We start from the raw sequence: 20,044 nt of genomic DNA, 5'->3' as shown, positions 1-20,044 counted from the left end.
CGAATTATAAAGATAATGATTATAGGTTTGAAGTTTATCAAACAAATATTACATCGTCACCCAATGTATTTAATAATCATTATCATAAAGTATATCAAACAATTTAAAAATTATCATTATATACAGACAATGACCGACTCTTAATCTTAAAATAACACATGATCTATTAAAAAAAGCCATGAATTATTTTTAAGGGAGATATTTACGCTACATAAATCCGTCTTATGACGGGAAAGGACAAAATGCATTGTTACCCTCCAAAGATAATTAAAAACAAAACAGCAATATTACAAACGCATAAAATGCCAACGAGTAGAAACTAAAACATTTCATTGAACTTCTACTAGCAAGTAGTATATCATTGTATTTCTAGATCCCTTGCCTAGCTTACTCGATAAAACGCATAGCCTGAAACATCTGGTATTAAACCAATTATGTAATCTATAACAAAGGAATCTATTACGTTTCCCACATGACATATAAACGCAAAATATATATATATTTCAGTTACCAATTTGAAACCACATAACTTATAAGTTGATTTATAGTACTATGCAACGTAAAAAGATGTACACGTTTTGTATTTGAATACTGCATTGCTAAAATATCAAAACAATGATACTTCAGAAGATCATAAGTCGGTGATAATGACGATTTCGTGGTGTTTGTAGGTCGATATCTATCGGTGCATTGTTGATCAATATTGTTTCTTAAACGAACATTCCAATATACCTCCCAACTTATTTTATTTAAAATGAAATTACTAGTACCTCTTCGTTTCTAAAATGCAAAAAAGGCTAATCTCGTCTCTAACTACATTCCTCCCAGTGTGATACTTGAAATCAATCTATTAGAATAAACGGTACATCACAATATAGTGCATTATAGTGAACTGAACATCTTTTTAGACATTTTTTCTCTTTCTCCAAAGGGTGTAAAAAAAAATCCACTGTCAAAATATGCAAATCTTACTCCAAATACAGTAAGATGAACTGTGCATCTGTTAAGACATTTCCTCACCAAAGGAGGTTATAAGCTATTGTGGCCCTGATGGGATATCGCAAATAGACCAAACCGCGAATATTCACGAAATTTGCGACGTCGTGAATTTCGTCGCCAATTTGGTCGTGAATATTCGCGATTTGGTCTATTTGCAATGTCCCTTCAGGGCCACCATAATAAACATCATCCACTCTCAAAAGATGCAGATCTTACTCCAAAAAGTGTGAGATCGTCTCACTCTAAGAGAAGTTTGATTAAGGATCAGAATGGCCCCTTTTACATTTAGACATTATTTCTAACTTTGATGTTTATTTCCCGGGTGCCATTTAATAACCAAAGCGGATGTATCAAACTAAATTTTTATTTTGATATGATTAATCAATTGTATCTCTCCATGGTGCATCTTGGCCCTTTTTCCCTCCATTCGCGGTCGACGATGACGGGGCACTTGGCTCCTGACGACGACAGATGGCGTCGATGATGAGGACAATGACGAGGAGACCGAGGATGCCGACGACCACGGATAGGCCGATAACGGTAGACAGAGGGTACATGTTTGCAGGTGGTGGTGATGGTGAAGGTGGTGGTCGTGTTGGTCTGGTTGGTGGTGGTGGTCTTTCAGGGGGTTCGAAGTTGCCACACCTTGGAAAGTTGTCGGGTAATGGCGGTAGGTCAGATTGGTAGCCAGCACGGACAACAATAGCGAGACCGGTCTGTGAAAGTGATTAATAATACCACGACAACTTGAATTTATCATTTGTTCCTTTCATTCTCTTTTTTGTAAGGAGCATCTTAATGTCAGCATTCGAAATACTTGATAGAACGTTATTTCTGATGTCAATGCTAAAGAGAAAATGAGGACAATGTCGTTGGTAAGTTGCAAATTTGCCATCGGAGCAATGGTCCCCAGAGCCAATTTCATGGAAGAAACAAAGTTTACATGTTAAATGTGTGAACTGCATCCTTTAACAGACTTGATAGGAGCTTTTAAAGCATAAATTGTATTTATTGGTATCATGTGCTGGTAAAAACTGTATTTCTATTGGCACTCTATAAATATGATTTCTATTTTTAGTATCATCACAATCCTAGAGGGGATGCCTTCAACGAAAGACTTACATGAAGATGGAACTCGTTGTGGCAATGAAGGAACCACCAGCCAGGATTATCAGCAATAAACTGGATTACAGTGTAACCAGCGTTGGTCGTGATGACGGTGTCCTTCTCGGGTGGGTTGTTGAAATTTCTTTTGATTGTTCCATCTAGTAATACAATGATACTTGATCGAATCAAAATGAGGCATGCAAAACTTGATTAAGTTATTCCTAAATCAAAGACATAACGTTTCATGGGTGAGATCACGGGCAATGATATGGGATTAGGATCATAGCCCCCCCCCCCCAAAAAAGACCCCAAAAAGGGGAGAAAGGGAAAGAAAGTGAAAGACAAGAGGTGAAATGTAATATTATCTTCTGAATACTATGCCAAAATCTATCACGAGATTCGATTTCCATATTTAAATTGCCAATTTGTTTGTTAATGAAAAATTGCCTCATGTTTTATGTTTGACCACCTCAACATTTTTGGTTCAGTGCGCTACTTGGTGAAAGTCTTTCGCGAATGAAAAAATGACAGATCTGACAACTCTTCTTGGTTTCTACGGGCTAGAAGCACCGCTTGTGATACTTACTACGGTCCATGGCGATTACTTCGTCTACTCCAAGGCGATCACCGCCGAACCCTTGGGCCAGAACTCTGAACGTGAAACCGTGCAGATGAAATGGATGTACAGCTAAATACAGGTCACCTTCGTCAACTAGAACGATCTCAATCGTCTGCAAAGTGGACATGGTGAGAACGGAAGAATGAATATTAGAAAGTTACGATTAAACAGTCCTGTCTTAACTTTTGGTTGGTATTTGTTGAAGGGTAAGGAATAACAGCAGGTTTCATTGTAACTCTCATTAACTCTATAACCATGATAACATAAGATTTTCCCATCGAAGCTTGGCATATAATCTTTATTGCCATTGGATTGTCATGGTAGTGGTAAAGGTGGAGAGGTTTAATTGAGCCTATTTTCAGACTATCGTGACACTCTAACGTTTTACGATGTTCCGATTCAACAATCCCCAGGCGTAAATCCCACATGAATGATGCGAATATTTGAATGGACTCAGACTTATACTGAAGATGTGTAACTCTAAAGAAACCTCATCACTTTCCACTAACTATACCAAGTACGCAGTCTCATTTTTTCGGGGTTTTTTTTTCGTTTTTCTTTTCTTTGAAGCATTATTCCCAATAATAATCAGTTTTTCTCAAGGCCTGTGGAAGACCAATAATCAGTTTTGTTTATTAGTTTTCATCATGAAAGAATACATGTATTTCAGAGTACATGGATAATAGTTATGACAGTGATCATGGTACTTTTATGGATAATAATATTGATAATATTAATTTTACCACTGTTGTTGTTCATGTTGTCATTAGTTTTATTACTGTTGGTTTTGCTGCTGCCATAGTTATCATTATTCAATGCTATCAATTATTATACAATTATCATTGTTAAATATCATTATCAATATCATAGACCTGTTACTATCCGTCATCATGATGCTGTTTAATCCTTTTATAATTATAAACAATATTATGATTATCATCTACATTCTAATCGTCGTCACAGTTATCATCATAATATTAATCCTTACTAACCTCATTCATTTCCACTTGAAGAACCTGGGTACAGCGACAGAACTCTGTCTTGCATCTCTCATTCATCTCCTCATCTTCAAAAAGGCAGATATCACCGCCGTCGGTCTCGTCACGGTACTCGGAAAGAAGCGAGTAACTTGGCAGTTTGAACGCTCGGTCGTTGAGCAGTGGGTTGTATTCGTCGTCCCAGTAACGTTCATCAGCAAACTGCAGGGAAGATTCGGGCATTCGAGTAAATTTGCAACAGGGAGTTTTCGCACAGAAACGCAGGAGGAATTCAATAGTACAGTAAATTTATTGAAAATGCCAGTCAAATGACAATGAACAGTTCGGTTGCCTTGTCGAAAATTTCGGAACAGCAGTTCCATCCAAGATTTCGGGGGGAAAATTGAAAAATTGCAAATATGTCGTTTGCCCAGACTCCAGGACGACACTGTAGCTAAGATTCATTAACAAAGACTGATTGGTTTCTCTTTGTAAAATTTCAAAAATGAAAGTTTTTTAAAAACGATGATAACAAGAAGAAAAACCGTATGCTGGTATTTCTTAGGCAGATGCAATGAAGAGAAAGAAGAATTAAGCAAAAATGTGAAAATACAAGAGTAAAATTTTTTGAATGAGGAACCATAAGATACTTTCCATTATCCCCACCACCCGTACTGATATACATTCATTGCTATGTACTTACATCATTAAAGTCTGTAGTCATGTAGAATGTACGTTTATTCTCTTGTGGAAGTGTCGCATTTTCTATAATAAAAATATATTAAAACGGTATAGAACATCAAAATTATTTCAAATGGATATACTCAGGCTACGTTACTTAGCCTTAGGGACGTTCGACATCATTCGTACCGTTTAACTTATTTGGAGGAATGTAGAAAGCCAACAACATATACCACATTTACAGAGATTAATTGGGAGGGCATCTAACATTGATGCATGTGAAGATATTCCTTTCTTTAAATACAGATTTATTTGATGGTTCTCTGTCGACCTATCGCCATAGTCTCTCTGCATAAGACATGTAAAATATGAGTTAATTATTTCACATTTAGCAATTTTCTCTTCATCGGCCATGTGATTTCCTGAGGTTTATTTTTTTCTTTTGAGGAAAAGACGATCATCCGCCATATCTGTTTCGGTTTCTGTTTATGGTAACTCCCGTAGGAACTCGGCAGGACAGCTTTTTCTCTTAAACACCAACCTGGTACATATTTTATGCCTAGGTTAATCAGTCATGGTGGCTGACGTTATAGACGACACATATTACTCTCGGGTCTTTTTATCAAAGTAGAGACAATGGCAGAGTGGGGATTCGAACTCACAACCTAGCGATTATGAGACCAATGCTCTAACCATTGGACCACAAGACCCGTGTGTAGAAAATTCGATTTGGATTTGTCCCCGTCCCTATACATACCCCTACCCCCTTCCCACACGTTTCGCTCTTTAAAACTATCAAACTATCCTATTTACATATTTTTATTGAATGTCCTGTTGTGAAACCTATTTGGGATGAAATAATGAAAGCTATTATAAAGGAAACCAAAAAGCATGATTTACAGAATGCTTCAAAATTTGAAAAGATGTTCGGTTATATTGATGATAAATTCCTTACGCATTCGTTTCTTTTGCTTAAGTATTGTATTTTATATTTGTAAATTTCAGAACAAACCACCAACTTTTGATGGTTATAAAGCATATTTGACCTTTAACAAGGATATTGAATATCGTATTGCCAAGAAAAATAATGAACTTACGAGCCATTTTCGGAAATGGAGATTTAAGTTGCAAAATATTCTATCATCAATTTTTGTAACTGAAAAAATCTTAAGATGCCTTCTGAGGATCGAATTTTGTTAATTTTTAATAATAGGTGAATCCCTTGATTTTTATCCCTTTGTTATTACATTCTGACCTTTACTATACTATATAGGGGATGAGGAATACTTAGAAGAGACTGCTTTTACTACATGTTTATCAACTAATATCTGTTGATAAGCTGTACTTGTTTCTAATGTAAACTAATAATGTGTATGCTGCTTTCTTTCTTTTCTTATTTATTTATTCTTTTATATTTTGAATTACTTGTATTAATTATATGTGATTTGTTATACAAAATTATAAAATTATGAAAACCCAATAAAAACTTTAAAAATATCCAGTAACTCAAGACGAGAGAAATCCTCTCAACTCGTGCAACGAAAGATTACTGTCAACACCATAGTATATAGAGTACCTTACCGACGGCAACGAGTTCATTGACTGTAATGACGTCTTCGGAAGCAGGCGAGTTGAATTTCTGGTATATCACTCCCTCTCGATTAGAAGAGGGATTCAATGAGGGGTTCTCCTCGGGGGCACCGCGGTACCGTACGATTGCCAATCCCTGGTTGTCGACTCTACCTCGACCCAACTCTTGAAACTTCATCCAGTAGTTACATCCGTTCGTTTGTGCTGCGTTGAGTATGACGTCATATCTTTTTTTAAAAAGGTAGATAAATCATAAAGGTTAGAGATATAGTTATGCTGGCGTCCAGGGGATATGGCATTTGCCCCGACAGAATCGATTCGGTGGAATATCTCTAACTTATTAAGACTCTTGTTCTAGTCATCAAGGAAAATGGCGGCGCGTTTCGTGCGGATGTGATTTCCGTAGCGAGCAATTTCAGACAGGAATTATAACCGGTGACGAATCAAAGTGACATTAAAATTGTTGATTTTTAGCGATCTTTTTCTTCTGTGACACTCTGCTATACATCTATTTATTTACTGGAGCTATTTTTACGTACAATCATGGAATCTGCTTCACCTCTTTCGAAGAAGTTTAAGTTAAACGACGAGCATGTGGACGTAGCGAAACCTCTTCGTGACTGCCCCGGGATTGCCGGGGACACTGCAGCCAACATCTCCTCAGCCAAGAGGGGCATTCTGCCATGCAGCTCGCCAACGCCCGCACCGCCCGGTGAGTTATCAACGAGTGAGCAGGCACCACAGTGGTTTATTAAGTTTTTCTCAGACTTTGAGGATAGACAGGATGCACGCATAGAGTCTATTCTCGATAGAAAGTTAGGAGATCTTACCTCAAAGGTCACCGAACACGAGGAGAAGATCGAAGGTCTGGGTTTTGAGGTTGACAATCTGAAAGCGTCTCTCAATTCATTGAAAGAAGAGAATGGGAAACTGGAGCAGAAGATTGACGATCTGGAGAACCGCTCCCGTAGAAACAATCTGGTGATTTTTGGTATTCAGGAATCCAACAAGGAGAACTGCAAACAGAAGGTAGCAGATTTCCTGAGGTTCGCAAATGTGCCGGAAGGAGTCATCCAAGACATCCAGAGATGTCATCGTACGCCTACTTACCTCCCACAGCCCCAGGGAAATGTCAATTCATCAAGACATCCTAGGAGGATCCACCTAGGTTTTGCTTCTTACATGCTTAAAGAGAATGCACGGAAAGCTTGCATCGACAAGTTAAAGATGACCAAGTCAGTCTACAACGAGCAGAAGGTTTTCGTCGCAGAGGACCTGTCACACCGTGTGCTCCAGCTGAGGAAGAACAAGGCAGTCTCATTCAAGCGGCTGAAAGACGAAGGCAAAAAGCCATTCTTTGTTTTTCCTGATAAACTCTGCTACAGGGATGCGGACGGGAAGCTGATCAACGTATAACTGAACATTAAATACTACACACACTATAAGATTCCAGTTGTATTATCCAGTTTTTGTCACATTTGTTATGAAGAACTTCAACGCTGATATGAATTATTTACATGTAAACATGTATTGTGGGCAGTTTTGGCCTTACAATTTTTTGGTACTGTAGGCCTAATACTATTTCGCTTAAAAATATTTTTGTTTGTTGGTTTTTTTTACAGTAAATTTTTTGGTTAGGTTTATCTGTTCGGATTGGCCTAGAAATGTTTCTTCCTTTTGTGAAGTGAATGTTTGAAATGATTTAGATTTTATCAGATGGTCATCTGTTATACAGTATTGATTCGAAAGCTTCAGAGGTATTTTTTATGCTTGCATATGTATATACTATTGCGGTTCGAATGTCACAGTATGCATTGCTGTTCAAATGTTACAGTATACAGTTGGTAAGTCAGGTATTTTTTAAAAGAAAATCTATTTCCTGTTTGGGATTGCTATATCCCCTGTTGTTTGCATTTTTGGTTTTGGCTGTGATGTGATTTGAGGCCATCTCCTTCGATTTAGTGCAACCCATTTTTTTTTGTTTTTTGGTACTGTAATTATCTTTATTCATGTTAATTTTTCCAATTTATTTTATGTTGTGGCAGAATGTTTTTTTCATTAGGAGTAGTGTGCTCAATGCAGTTTTCTTGTCAATTTGTTTTCACAGTGGAGTTCAACATACATGTACATGTAGTATTCAAATATCTTGGCTTTTAGTATTTGTGTTTAATCCAGATCCTACACCATGGCTTTAAAGTTGCATACTTTTAATTGTCGTGGATTGCAAGATTTTCATAAAAGAAAGAAGATTTTTCACTATTTGAAAAGTTTGGGTTCAGATATTATCTTCCTACAAGAAACACATTCAGATAAAAAAGATGATATGTTATGGAAAACTCAGTGGGGCGAACTGGCTTTTTTTTCAAGTTTTAATTCTGCCAGTAGGGGAGTAGCAATCCTTATTAGAAAAACTGTCTCTGTTCAGGTTCATTCTGTATTCAGTGACCCTGATGGGTGATTTATTATATTAAAGGCATGTTTAAATGAATTACAGTTGACTTTAGTTAACATATATGCACCAAATAAGGATGACCCAGACTTCTTGTTAAAAGTTTTTGCTGAAATAGATAAATCAAGCAGTCCCTTCCTAATCATAGGTGGAGACTTCAACTTAGTAACTAGTCCACTTGACTACCAGGGTACAAGACCACAGCATTCAAACAAAAATTCTAGTGAAATGCTCTCTATTTTAATGGAAGATATTGGACTAATTGATGTGTGGAGACACTTTCATCCTAACTTACGACAGTATACTCGTCACCAAAAATCCCCGAGGGCTTTATCCAGACTTGATTTTATTTTAGTTTCTAGTAACTTTATAGATAATTGTGTCAGTTCTAAAATAATTCCTGGAATACAATCTGATCATTCTATGGTACAAATTTTATTTAATGACAATCAACCCAAAAGGGGCAGAGGTTTTTGGAAAATGAATTGTCACTACCTTCATCACGATGATGATTTTGTTAAATTAATCAAGGATACAATCAATGATTTCAAAGAAAATCATAAAAATTCTGACTGTAATCCAAACATATTGTGGGACTCCCTAAAGTGTGTTATTACAGGTGTTAGTATGGAATATTCATCTAGGAAGAAGAAAGAAAGAAATAATGAAAAAAATAAGTTACTGCTTGACATTGATAAGATTAGACTTCAAATTTCCAATAATGTTCCATCTCCCAATGATGATTTTCTTTTGACAAAGTTTGAAGAACTTGAAGAAAAATTGAATAAAATTTATGATTTTGAGACAAAAGGGTTAATTACACGTTCCAGGGCTAGATGGGTAGAGGAAGGAGAGAAAAGCACTAAATATTTCTGTAATCTAGAGAACAGGGGCTGGCATAAGAAAAATATTTCTAGGCTTAAAGACTCTAATGGTAGCCTAGTAACTGACCCAGTTGGGATTTTAGGAGAAATCCAAAATTTTTATAGTAAGCTATACTCTTTTCAGGATGATGCTAGAGGATTAATTGATGAAAAGGAAATTAATGATTCTCTCTTTGATAAAATCAATATTCCACAATTATCTGAAGACCAGAAATCATTTTTAGACACCCCTCTTACAATACAAGAACTGTATAATGTCATTAAGTCCATGAGTATGAATAAAACCCCTGGTTTTGATGGTATACCTGTTGAGTTTTACATGGTATTTTGGCCTGACATAAGCGATTTACTTTTAAAATCTCTGAATTTCTCTTTACAAAATGGTATTTTGTCCCCTTCACAAAGGAATGGAATAATCACTCTCCTCCCTAAAAAAGATAAGGACCCTCTCCTCATTAATAATTATCGACCTATTACGCTATTGACAACTGACTATAAAATTGTGGCGAAATGCTTTGCAAACCGTCTTAAGCATTGTTTACAAGATCTTATCCACATCGATCAGTCAGGTTTTCTGAAAGGTAGGAATATTGGTCACAACATTCGATTAATTTTAGACATAATTGAGTACACTGAAACAAATAGTATTCCTGGATCTATACTGTTACTAGATATTGAGAAAGCTTTTGATAGTGTCTCCCACAATTTTCTATTTCTAACCCTAGAAAAGTTCAATTTTAGCAAAGATTTTATAGACTCAATAAAGACATTATATGCTGGTCGCCAGTCATATGTTTTGAATAATGGCTTCCTTACAGAACGCATCCCTATGGAAAGAGGAATTTTTCAGGGGTGTCCTATCTCTCCATATTTATTTTTACTTGTTATAGAGATCATGTCCCTTTCCGTTCGACAAAATAATTTGATTAAGGGTATCCTGGTAAAAAATCAAGAAGTCAAGATCTCCCTGTTTGCTGATGACTCTGTTTGTTTTTTGGATGGCACAGACAGTTCGTTTTCTCAACTTTTTGAAACCTTACGTAAATTTGGTAAATTTTCAGGGTGTAAAATAAATTTTAGCAAAACTGAAGCTGTTTGGATAGGTTCAAAAAAGGGAAATCAAGTTTTCCCTTATGCAGATCGTGGTATTTCGTGGAAGAACTCTCAATTTAAGTGTCTTGGAATTACTTTTTGTCTGAATGTTTCCTTAATTTATGATCTGAACTACAAGGAGAAATTGAAAAAATTGGAGCAAACTTTAGACTGCTGGAGAATGAGAAACCTTTCATTAATTGGCAGAGTTTGTGTTATCAAAACCCTCGTGTTACCACAATTAATATATCTATTTTCGGTTCTCTCTATTAAATTACCCTGTTCCTTTTTTAAAACATTGAATAAATTGTTTTTTAAGTTTATTTGGAATGGAGGTAAAGATAGAATACAGAGAAAGATAATGTGTAATGATTATATTCAAGGAGGTCTCAAGATGGTTGACCCCCTTTCCTTCGCAACTGCTCAAAAACTTGTTTGGGTGAAATTATTACTAGATGATGATTTTGATGCTCCATGGAAACATATTGAAGTGTCGTGTTTGGAAAAGTTTAACCAAAATGTTCAATTTCTGTGGGAAACTCATGCTCCTGAGAGTGTATTAAATTCCTTGGGTAATATTCAACTAGCTGAATCTTTAAGAAGTTGGTACATTTTTAGAGAAGAAGCTACTATTGAATTTTATGACAAAAGGTTTTCTGAATTAGGCGCTTGTCAAATTCTGTGGTATAATAGATCAATTCGGTCTAAATCTAAATCTCATTTATTCTATCCATGTTGGTATAGTAAAAATGTTTTGACAGTATCTGATTTATTTGATCCACCTCTACCTGGCCATAAATTATTTGAAGAACTTATATTAGATTTTGATATCCCTGCTACAGACAGGAGGAAATTTAATTTTTTAATTAAAAATATACCAGAAGAGTGGATGAAGAATTTTGATCCTGATATGGTTGGTGTCCATGAAACAATTGTCCATAAGCTAGTAAACACTAAAAAAGTCCCCAGAAATACTTACAAATTATTGCTTGGTTCTCACACTCCAAACAAAAGATATGCTTTTTGGAATGAAAATTTACCTGTACCAGTTGGTATTGACTGGGGAAAGGTCCACAATACTAATTTCTTGTGCACTATTGATACCAAATTAAGGTCATTTTACTTCAAGATTTTCCACAAAGCAATTGCATTAAACGATTTTCTTTATAAGATTAAACGAAAAGATTCACCTAATTGCTCCCTATGTAATAAAAAGGAGGAAACAATGGTCCACCTTTTTTGTGAATGTGAAATGGTTACCCCAGTTTGGCAGAACCTTCTTGCTATAATTTCTCAGAAAAACAAATCTGTCATTATTGTAACCAACTTTGAAAAACTATTTGGAATCTGTAATGACAAATTCATTTCATATTTATTTTTGTTATTGAAATACCACATTTTCATTTGCAAATTCAAGAACCATCTTCCCAATTCATCAGCTTTCAGGTCCCTTGTTAAAAAACAGAAAGAAGTTGAATTTTACTTGGCAAAGAAGAAAAACAAACTAACTGCTCACTTTAAGAAATGGCGCTTTGAGATTTAATTTTTCCCTTGCAATCCCCTGTGTAAACCTAAAATTAATACGTATTCTGCTTAAAAGTGTCTTTTTATTTCAGTTTTTGTATAAAATGCCACATCTAATGTTTGCCTATTCCCATGATACTGATAGTGCTGCATGTATATGTTCATTTACAATGTGATACTTGTATGTACTGCTATTATGTAAACTCTCGTTTACCTCAAGGGCGAACTCCGAGCGTTTGCGCGTGACCTCCTGACCTACAATTCCCACCTTTGTTTTCGGTCGGTGAACAATTTTTAGAATGTACACATGTATTTGTAGACTTCGCATACTGAATGGGCTGGACTGAACGGGGTCGAGTGGAGGAGCGATTTTTTGGTTTACTGTATGTTGTTGGTGCGGTGTACTTAGAAGTGATGAAAAATTGTAATGCCTCGGGGGGGGGGGGGTTGAAAGGAGAAAGTGTGAGAGAGAGAGAGAGACAGTTGGGGGGGGGGGTGCCTGGGTGTTGGCGGTGGAAGGCAATTTGTATTTTTACATGAATCGCCCTGCCGTTCGACTTTGTTTATTCCGGCCATAGCTGCGCGTTGTTTACCTGTTTTTTGTAGGTCTTCGATGTCAGTGAAATAGTGACTTTCTGGAGGTTTGTAAACTAAGGTCTGTACACTGGCCATCCTTTTCTGTCTCGGAACTTCGCTTTTGATCAATGCACCATTTTGCTATTATTCTGCCTTGATTTTGTTTTCTAATCATGTAAAAATTGTTTGTATATATTGTGATCCTCGATGATTTTCCAATAAAAATATAATTAAAAAAAAAAAAAAAAAAAAGACTCTTGTTCTAGTCATCAAGTCATTCCCACAAAAAACCACTTCAACACTTTCATTAACAGCATGTCTCCTAAAGAATGGAGAGATAGAAATTATCCTCCATCCAAAGAGAAGGAGCGGACATAATTAAGGCAGCACCGAAATCCCTTATAACCGCCCTTTCACACGGTAAAAACTCAGGCTAACGGTGAAAAATAAGGCTAACTACGAAATTTTAGCACATGTGAAACCAAACTAGAACATGATCAGAATCACAAATCACAAATGATGATTCTAAAGACGAGTTGCAATCATTATTACAATGATTATTCAATGCACGTGTTAAAACTTACTTAGTGTAGGCGGATTTTTTTTTTTCAAGAAGCATTAATCTTGTTTAGTATGGTTGAATTTAATCCTTCTCGTTAATCATGTTGAAATAGAACCGTCATTGTCAAATCTCCCTTCCTAACTTGTAAAATAATGATTAGTATTGTTTTAGTTCCATAAAAATACAAGACGTTTTTCTGTTAATGTCAGTTCCTGATGATGATCTGAAATAAAAGGTCGAAAACTAAATTTGAAACTCGCGAATTATGGCTCTACTCGGAGTTTTCTTCTTGTCATTTTATTCAATGATATGTGGCAATACTGGAGTATTGATTTCGATTGTAGCAATGGCTCACCTTTCTCCTCCGTAAATAACTAGGGCGTCGACCTCTTGTGGTTGTACATATGCCCCATCGCTGGCAATGATTGTTAGGGTATGGTTGTCTACAGAAACGGTGAAGGCTTCACCACTGGTTGCCGTGCTGATCAACCGGAAACGATAGCTCTTGCCCTGGATCAGAATGAAACGTCAAACTTCAGTGTCCAAAAACTAACTGTTCAAACTAAACATCAACATATGTATAGTAGTAAGTGATTTTCAACTAGATCCAGAAAGGGTATGATGTGTACTGTACGAAATCATATAGCCATTCAAAAATGGTACATATCTCATGGCATTATATTTACATAATATTAGGAGCATGATTCAGAAAACGGTGAAGGCTTCCTCACTGGTTGCCGTGCTGATCAACCGGAGACGATAGCTCTTGCCCTCACCATAATGTAATGTAATCTGGATTTTAGAATTGTCAAACAATGGACCCGTTTGAATTCAGATAAGATGTTCTGGGAATATTTTCTCTTTTCATGGTAATTGGCCTGATGGTTGAAGGGAGTGGCTGATAATGAATTCAAATCAATTATACGAGTCTATTTGGTCCAAAACTGCCTCCTGATCATTACTGACCAATCAGTCTTGATAATTAAATTGTTAGGAATTTTGTTTAAAAGAGTGTACTGACCAAAAGAAACAAAAACACGGAGAAAAGGAACAGCAAACGGATCCATTGATTGCAATGGTATTTATATTGATTTAGAATTCAAACGATTTTGTTGGTAATCCGGAATTTTATGAAACTAAACAATGTAATTGCTAAAGCATGTAGCGATTTCTTACTTAGTACTCATGCAAAGTTGGACAACTGCTTTTCAATCTTAACTTAAAATGACTTGCATTACTGCAGGGTACGGAACATTTTAAATATGTTGCATTTCGCTTGTGTCGTCAAAGAGCTTGGTAGTCTTCTCATAGCAATTAATTCATTATATATCTGTCCTTCTTTGAGACGCAAAGGTCAAATGCCTTTTTCTTTTTTAAAAAGAGAGTTGGTCAGCTGACTTAAAAAAAAAAAAAAAGTCGGTCAACGGATTTCTAACATACATGTAGTTCATCATATTAAGAGAGTCCCCTTGATGTAATTCAAAATTTTAGGATTGTAAAATAAACAACAGATCGGTCTGCCTGGGAAGTCAGATAAAATTTTCAGGGAATATTTTCTCTTTTTATGACAATTGACCTGATGGATGAAGGGAGTGGTTGTTAACTGATGAATGCACTTCTCCAATTATATGAGTCTGTTTGAACCAATGAATAACAAACAACATTGTTTAAAGAATGCACTGGCTCAGTAGCTTTCTCATGGTGTTTAATTCGTTTTAACAATAGGTATCTGACTTTCATTTAGACACAAATGTTAATTTGCCCTCTAATGAATGTAACGGTCAACTGACTTTCTGACAAACTTTAACATACATAAAAAAAATTTCTTTGATGAAATCTGGATTTTGGAATTGTCAAACAATGGACCGGTTTTGAATTCAGATAAGATGTTCTGGGAATATTTTCTCTTTTCATGGTAATTGGCCTGATTGTTGAAGGGAGTGGCTGATAATGAATTCAAATCAATTATACGAGTCTATTTGGTCCAAAACTGCCTCCTGATTATTTCTGATCAATTAGTCTTGATATTTAAATTGTTAGGACTTTTGTTTAAAAGAATGCACAGATAAAAAAAAAAAGCAGAGAAAAAGAACAGTTTGGCGGACAGATCCATTGATTGAAAGGGTCTTTATATTGATATCGAATTCAAACGATTTTGTTTGTGGAATTTTATGAAACTAAACAATGTAATTGCTAAAGCATAGCGATTTCTTATTAAGTACTCATTAAGTGGACATTATTGTAAGTCAGTTTAGATGTGAAAGGAGATATTTTCCCCCTTTTCTTGATGGGCGGAATGTTGTGTTACCAGGTGTGTTTCTGAAAGTTAAGACTTTTGCTCAAGTATAACAAGTTCCTATTTGTAATCAAAATCTTTTCGACAACTTTTTTTTTTTTTTTTTTTTTCAATCTGAATGAACTGCATTTTGTTGAATACGGACACTTAGGATTGTGGCCTAGTCCCAAAAGCTTAGTAGCTTTCTCATGGTAATTATGTTTATCAATGGCCTATCTTGGGATACTCTTTCATCGCACATAATACTGGCCGATGTGATAGGAGTTTTTGCTTATTGAGGGAGACCGTCAATGCCGTCGAAGACTCAGAGATAACAGACACCAGAAAAGGCCGCTTTAAACTGTATAGTCAGGCAGGCTCACTACCTTATTTTATTCAATCTGTAAAGACAGAAAACGGAAAAGCATCATGTCCAATGATTTGACACAAAGAATTATCTGTTGTCATTACATACCAGAAATACTTCTTTTCTTCTTTAAAACAACTTGAAATATAAATATAAATATTCATCTGTATATAGTGGATGATGTAAACAAATGCTTAAACCTCATCTATATAATAAAAAAACGGTTTATAATTAATCCACATAATCTTTAAAACGTCTTGAAAAGAGACTAGAAATAAACCTCATTTGCATATGTATTTGCATTAAGTCTTAGTCAAATGCTTCATAAATTTCCAATAAATCAGCTTCCCGTTTACAATATCATATTTCTTAACTTATTATTAAATAACACAATTAACAAACAAATATATCCGTTATTAATTTCAGTTATATCATGAGCCTAATGATAACTTGCCAAAAAGCTTTATTAACCAGATAAATAGTTAAGCCCGACTAAATTTATAAGAAACCCTTTAAAAACATTCGATATATATTCTCAACTTAACAGGCATCCTTCTTAGCTAGCGTTTGCAAACTAATATTAAAAACACAAAAGAAAGGCAACGGGTGACCCTGAACTGACCTTGCATAAATTAAAGCTTCGTTTGTTTGACAAAACTACTGAACTAAAAGTTCCTAAAAATCGGATAATTACTCAAACTGTCATTGTACAACCTTTTAAATGTGCCTTTATACACCTCACCTATCTTTGGTAGAATTAAAACGAAAACAAACGTCAATCAATACATGAGACCACGCCCATATGCCTGCCCTAACGAATCTCGCCTATGACGTCATCACGCCGCTAAATTCAACATTTGTTCCCTTCAAAAACTCAAATATTCATACGACTCTCATATTACTTTTCCTGAATTAATCTATCAAGCTTATGTCTTTATAACGTTCAAATATACTCTTAAAACTTCACACTTCGGCTCATAAAGTACAACTACCTTGCCGAATCGAGTGCGCACCGTAACTCAAGTTCATTTCACATCCATTTACTGTACATTACACAGACACGCATACTGCGAGCGTTTATTACACGCCGCACGTGTTTATTACAGTTCAAGAATCTCTACACTATCTTAAACGTACTTTTTCTTAATACTCTGTGGAAATTATCTTTATATCTTATTACTTATATAATATATAGTATTTTAATCATCAAACTTACTTCTTGGGCGGCATTTCCTGGCCAACTTGATACAAATTAAGAGACTTTCGTCCCTCGAACGTCAGTGCTTGACAAAATCAAAATGGCATCTAAATTTACATATTCATGAGCAGAATCGGCAAAAGATAAACAAAAACTTCATGGTAGCACGAAAGTGACAAAATCGAACTTGAAAAATACAAGGAGCAAAAATCGACAAATTACAAAATATAGTTTCAAGGTTTGCTCTGCAAACCATCCTCCCCCCGCCAACTATAGCGGAAAACAGGTCAATATCCCTTCACTGTAAAAGAACAATGTTTAACAAACTTGATGAAAAATATTCACTTCAAAATTGTACTTGTCACAAATATATCCCAAGCTTCCAATTTTGAGCTTTTTAACAACTGTGCGTTAATAAAATTTTTGCTTGTACAAAATTCAACATGTTCAAACGTATCACAAAATTCACAAATTACCTCGTTTAGCGAGATAATAGAGCCAACATAATTGGATTAACTCCCTTTTTACTCATCGTCATACCCTTCTGTTGGATAGATTACAACAATCTTCGAGATTGGTCTCTTATACTCACAACCTTTAGATTTGACCTTTACTGTTCGAACCTTCCCATCAGTTCCAGGGTACACCTGGATGATTCTACCCAATGTCCACTTTCCTCGAACTGCATTATGGTCAGCCAGAATAACCACGTCATCGATTCGGACATTGCGTCTGTCATTGTTCCATTTTCGACGCGGAACCAGTAGTGGAAAGACGTCACGCATCCAACTCTTCCAGTAAGCGTCGACGATTCGCTGGACAAATTCGAAGCGATGTCTTGGGTTCTTCGTCTCTCTGAAGGGACCTTGAGGAACCGCGCTCGAAGATCTTCCAAGGAGTAGATCGTTTGGACACAGATATGTCCCATCATCAGGATCATTTGGTGCTCTTCCAATGGGTCGCTGGTTGACGAGATTAGCGACCTCTTGGAGACAGGTGTGCAGCTCGAAGGGTGTGAGCAGTTGATCCCCGATAGCTTTCTTCAGGGCAATCTTGCAGCTCTTCACTAGCGCCTCAGCACACCCATTGTGATGTGGTGCAGATGGAGTTGTGAACTTCCACGTCGTTCCTCTCTCAGCGCAGAAATCTCTTAACTCCTCAGAGCTCCAACCTTGCACCATCTCACGTAACTCTCTTTCAGTACCGACGAACTGTGTGCCGTTGTCGCTCAGTATGAATGCAGGTTGACCCCTCATGGCGAAAAACCTCCGTAGCACCTGCATGAACTCCATGGACGTGCAATCAACAGCCACTTCAAGATGTATGGCTCTTGTATTCAGGCAGGAGAAGAGGACCCCATAGTGCTTGGCGGTCTTGTTCCTCCCTACCTTAACTGATATTGGGCCGAAATAGTCCACAGATGAGAAGTAAAATGGTGGTGTAAACGGGGCAACTCTCTCATCTGGTAGATCAGACATGACTTGTGACTCCACCTGATGCTCCATGCGTCGACACATCACGCACCTATACTTCACAGTCTTTGCCAGCTTGTGAATCTGCAGGATCCAGTATTGGCGTCTTATCTTTGCTGCTGTAGCTGCCACACCACCATGTCCTAGCTGATGCATATGTCTTGTGATCAGCGTTGATATCCATGCACGATATGGCAGCAAAGCTGGATGTCTTTGCTCATAAGATATCTGAGCCTTGTCTAGCCGTCCACCGACTCTGATAATTCCCTCTTTGTCTACAAACGGGCTTAGTGTCTTGAAGTCTCCATTCTTTACCCGTTGATGCAAGGTACTCTGGGCTTCCTTAATCAAAAAGCGTTCAGCTTTCTGCAACTGGGCTGTCGATAAGCATCTTTCATCAGGATCGACATTGTCATCAGACCTTATCCAACGTGCAGCTTTCAGTTTATCGACGAACTTCAAGACATAGGCTGTCACCCGGATTAGTTTTCTCCAGCTTGAGAATTTCTTGACATCTATCACATCATTTTGTTTGGCTGAGATGTGATTGACCTTGCGTCGTTCTGATTCAACCTCTGTTTCTGTGTCTGGAACAGCCTTTTCTGACGGCCATTCCTCTTTAGGTCTGTACAGGAACGCAGGTCCTTGCTTCAATCTTTCTGAGAGCTTCTTTACTGGCAAACCTCTAGAGACGTCATCAGCTGGGTTAAGCTCTCCTGGGACATACTTCCATTGTGCAGGGTTGGTATGGCTTTGGATTTCACCAATCCTTGCTGCAACGAATGGCTTGAATCTCCTACCCTCACTTCGAATCCAAGATAGGGCGATCATGCTATCAGTCATGAAGATGACACTCTCAGGCTGCAGCCTCAGTTCTTTCATGACAGTTGTGTAGACTCTTGCAGCCATCACTGCCGCCTGAAGCTCTAGTCTAGGTACAGTAATCTTCTTCAGAGGAGCGACTCGAGATTTGGCTAGTACAAATCTAACAGCATATTTACCATCTTCTAGTTTCCACTGCAAATATACGCAGACTCCAAATGCTACCTCAGACGCATCTGCAAATATGCATAGTGTGGGTTGACCGATAGCCATCGGTGGAGTAAGACATCTCTCGTATTTGACGTTATTTAAGTCCTGCATCTCTTTCAAGAATGTCACCCACCACTTCTGTTGATCGGAAGGTAACAGTTCATCCCAATCATATCCTCTCTGCCACAGCTGCTGCATTCCAATTTTTGCACGAACTAGTACGGGAGCGGCAAAGCCTATTGGATCGAATATTCGTGCAATTCTGCTCAGGACCTTTCTCTTGGTAAGCAGACTCTCTTCATTTTTCCCATCATTAGGAGAACTGGGAACTGTCTCCTTTACTTTGTAGAAGAACATGTCTTGCTGGTTATCCCATGCTATTCCCAGCACTTTGTCTTCCAGGGCAGCTTCAAGGATTCTGGTTTCCCCTTCCTTTTTACTTTCTCCTTTCAATGCTTCATTGCTGGTCCAGCCTTTGACTTTGAAGCCACCTTCCTGAAGTACCTGGTCAATTTCACTTGTAAGCTGCTCTGCTTCACTCACTTCTCTAACTGAGTCACAAATGTCGTCCATGTAGACACTCTCCTTCAACACTTGTGCTGCTTTCGGATGTGTAGCTTCTGCTGCTTCCGCTGTCATT

At 37.1% G+C, this 20,044-nt stretch overlaps 1 protein-coding gene across 1 annotated transcript in view; it reads right to left on the bottom strand.

Moving 5' to 3' along the window:
* Nucleotides 1-596: 596 nt before the first annotated feature.
* LOC121420147 (laccase-1-like) overlaps nt 597-20,044 on the bottom strand; it is a 45,447-nt gene continuing 25,999 nt past the window's right edge. The window contains exons 6-12 of the mRNA XM_041614686.1: nt 13,416-13,570; nt 5,965-6,200; nt 4,406-4,467; nt 3,718-3,924; nt 2,693-2,837; nt 2,122-2,264; nt 597-1,715 (exon numbers count right to left, since the gene is read on the bottom strand). Of these exons, the coding sequence (XP_041470620.1) occupies nt 1,377-1,715; nt 2,122-2,264; nt 2,693-2,837; nt 3,718-3,924; nt 4,406-4,467; nt 5,965-6,200; nt 13,416-13,570 (1,287 nt within the window). The 3' untranslated portion in view covers nt 597-1,376. The remainder of the gene's footprint in view (nt 1,716-2,121; nt 2,265-2,692; nt 2,838-3,717; nt 3,925-4,405; nt 4,468-5,964; nt 6,201-13,415; nt 13,571-20,044) is intronic.

This window comes from Lytechinus variegatus, chromosome 8 (assembly GCF_018143015.1).
Source record: "Lytechinus variegatus isolate NC3 chromosome 8, Lvar_3.0, whole genome shotgun sequence".
In the NCBI taxonomy this organism is placed as follows: Eukaryota; Metazoa; Echinodermata; class Echinoidea; order Temnopleuroida; family Toxopneustidae; genus Lytechinus; species Lytechinus variegatus.
Note: the sequence above shows the minus strand (reverse complement) of the source record. Positions and strands in the feature narration are given on the sequence as shown.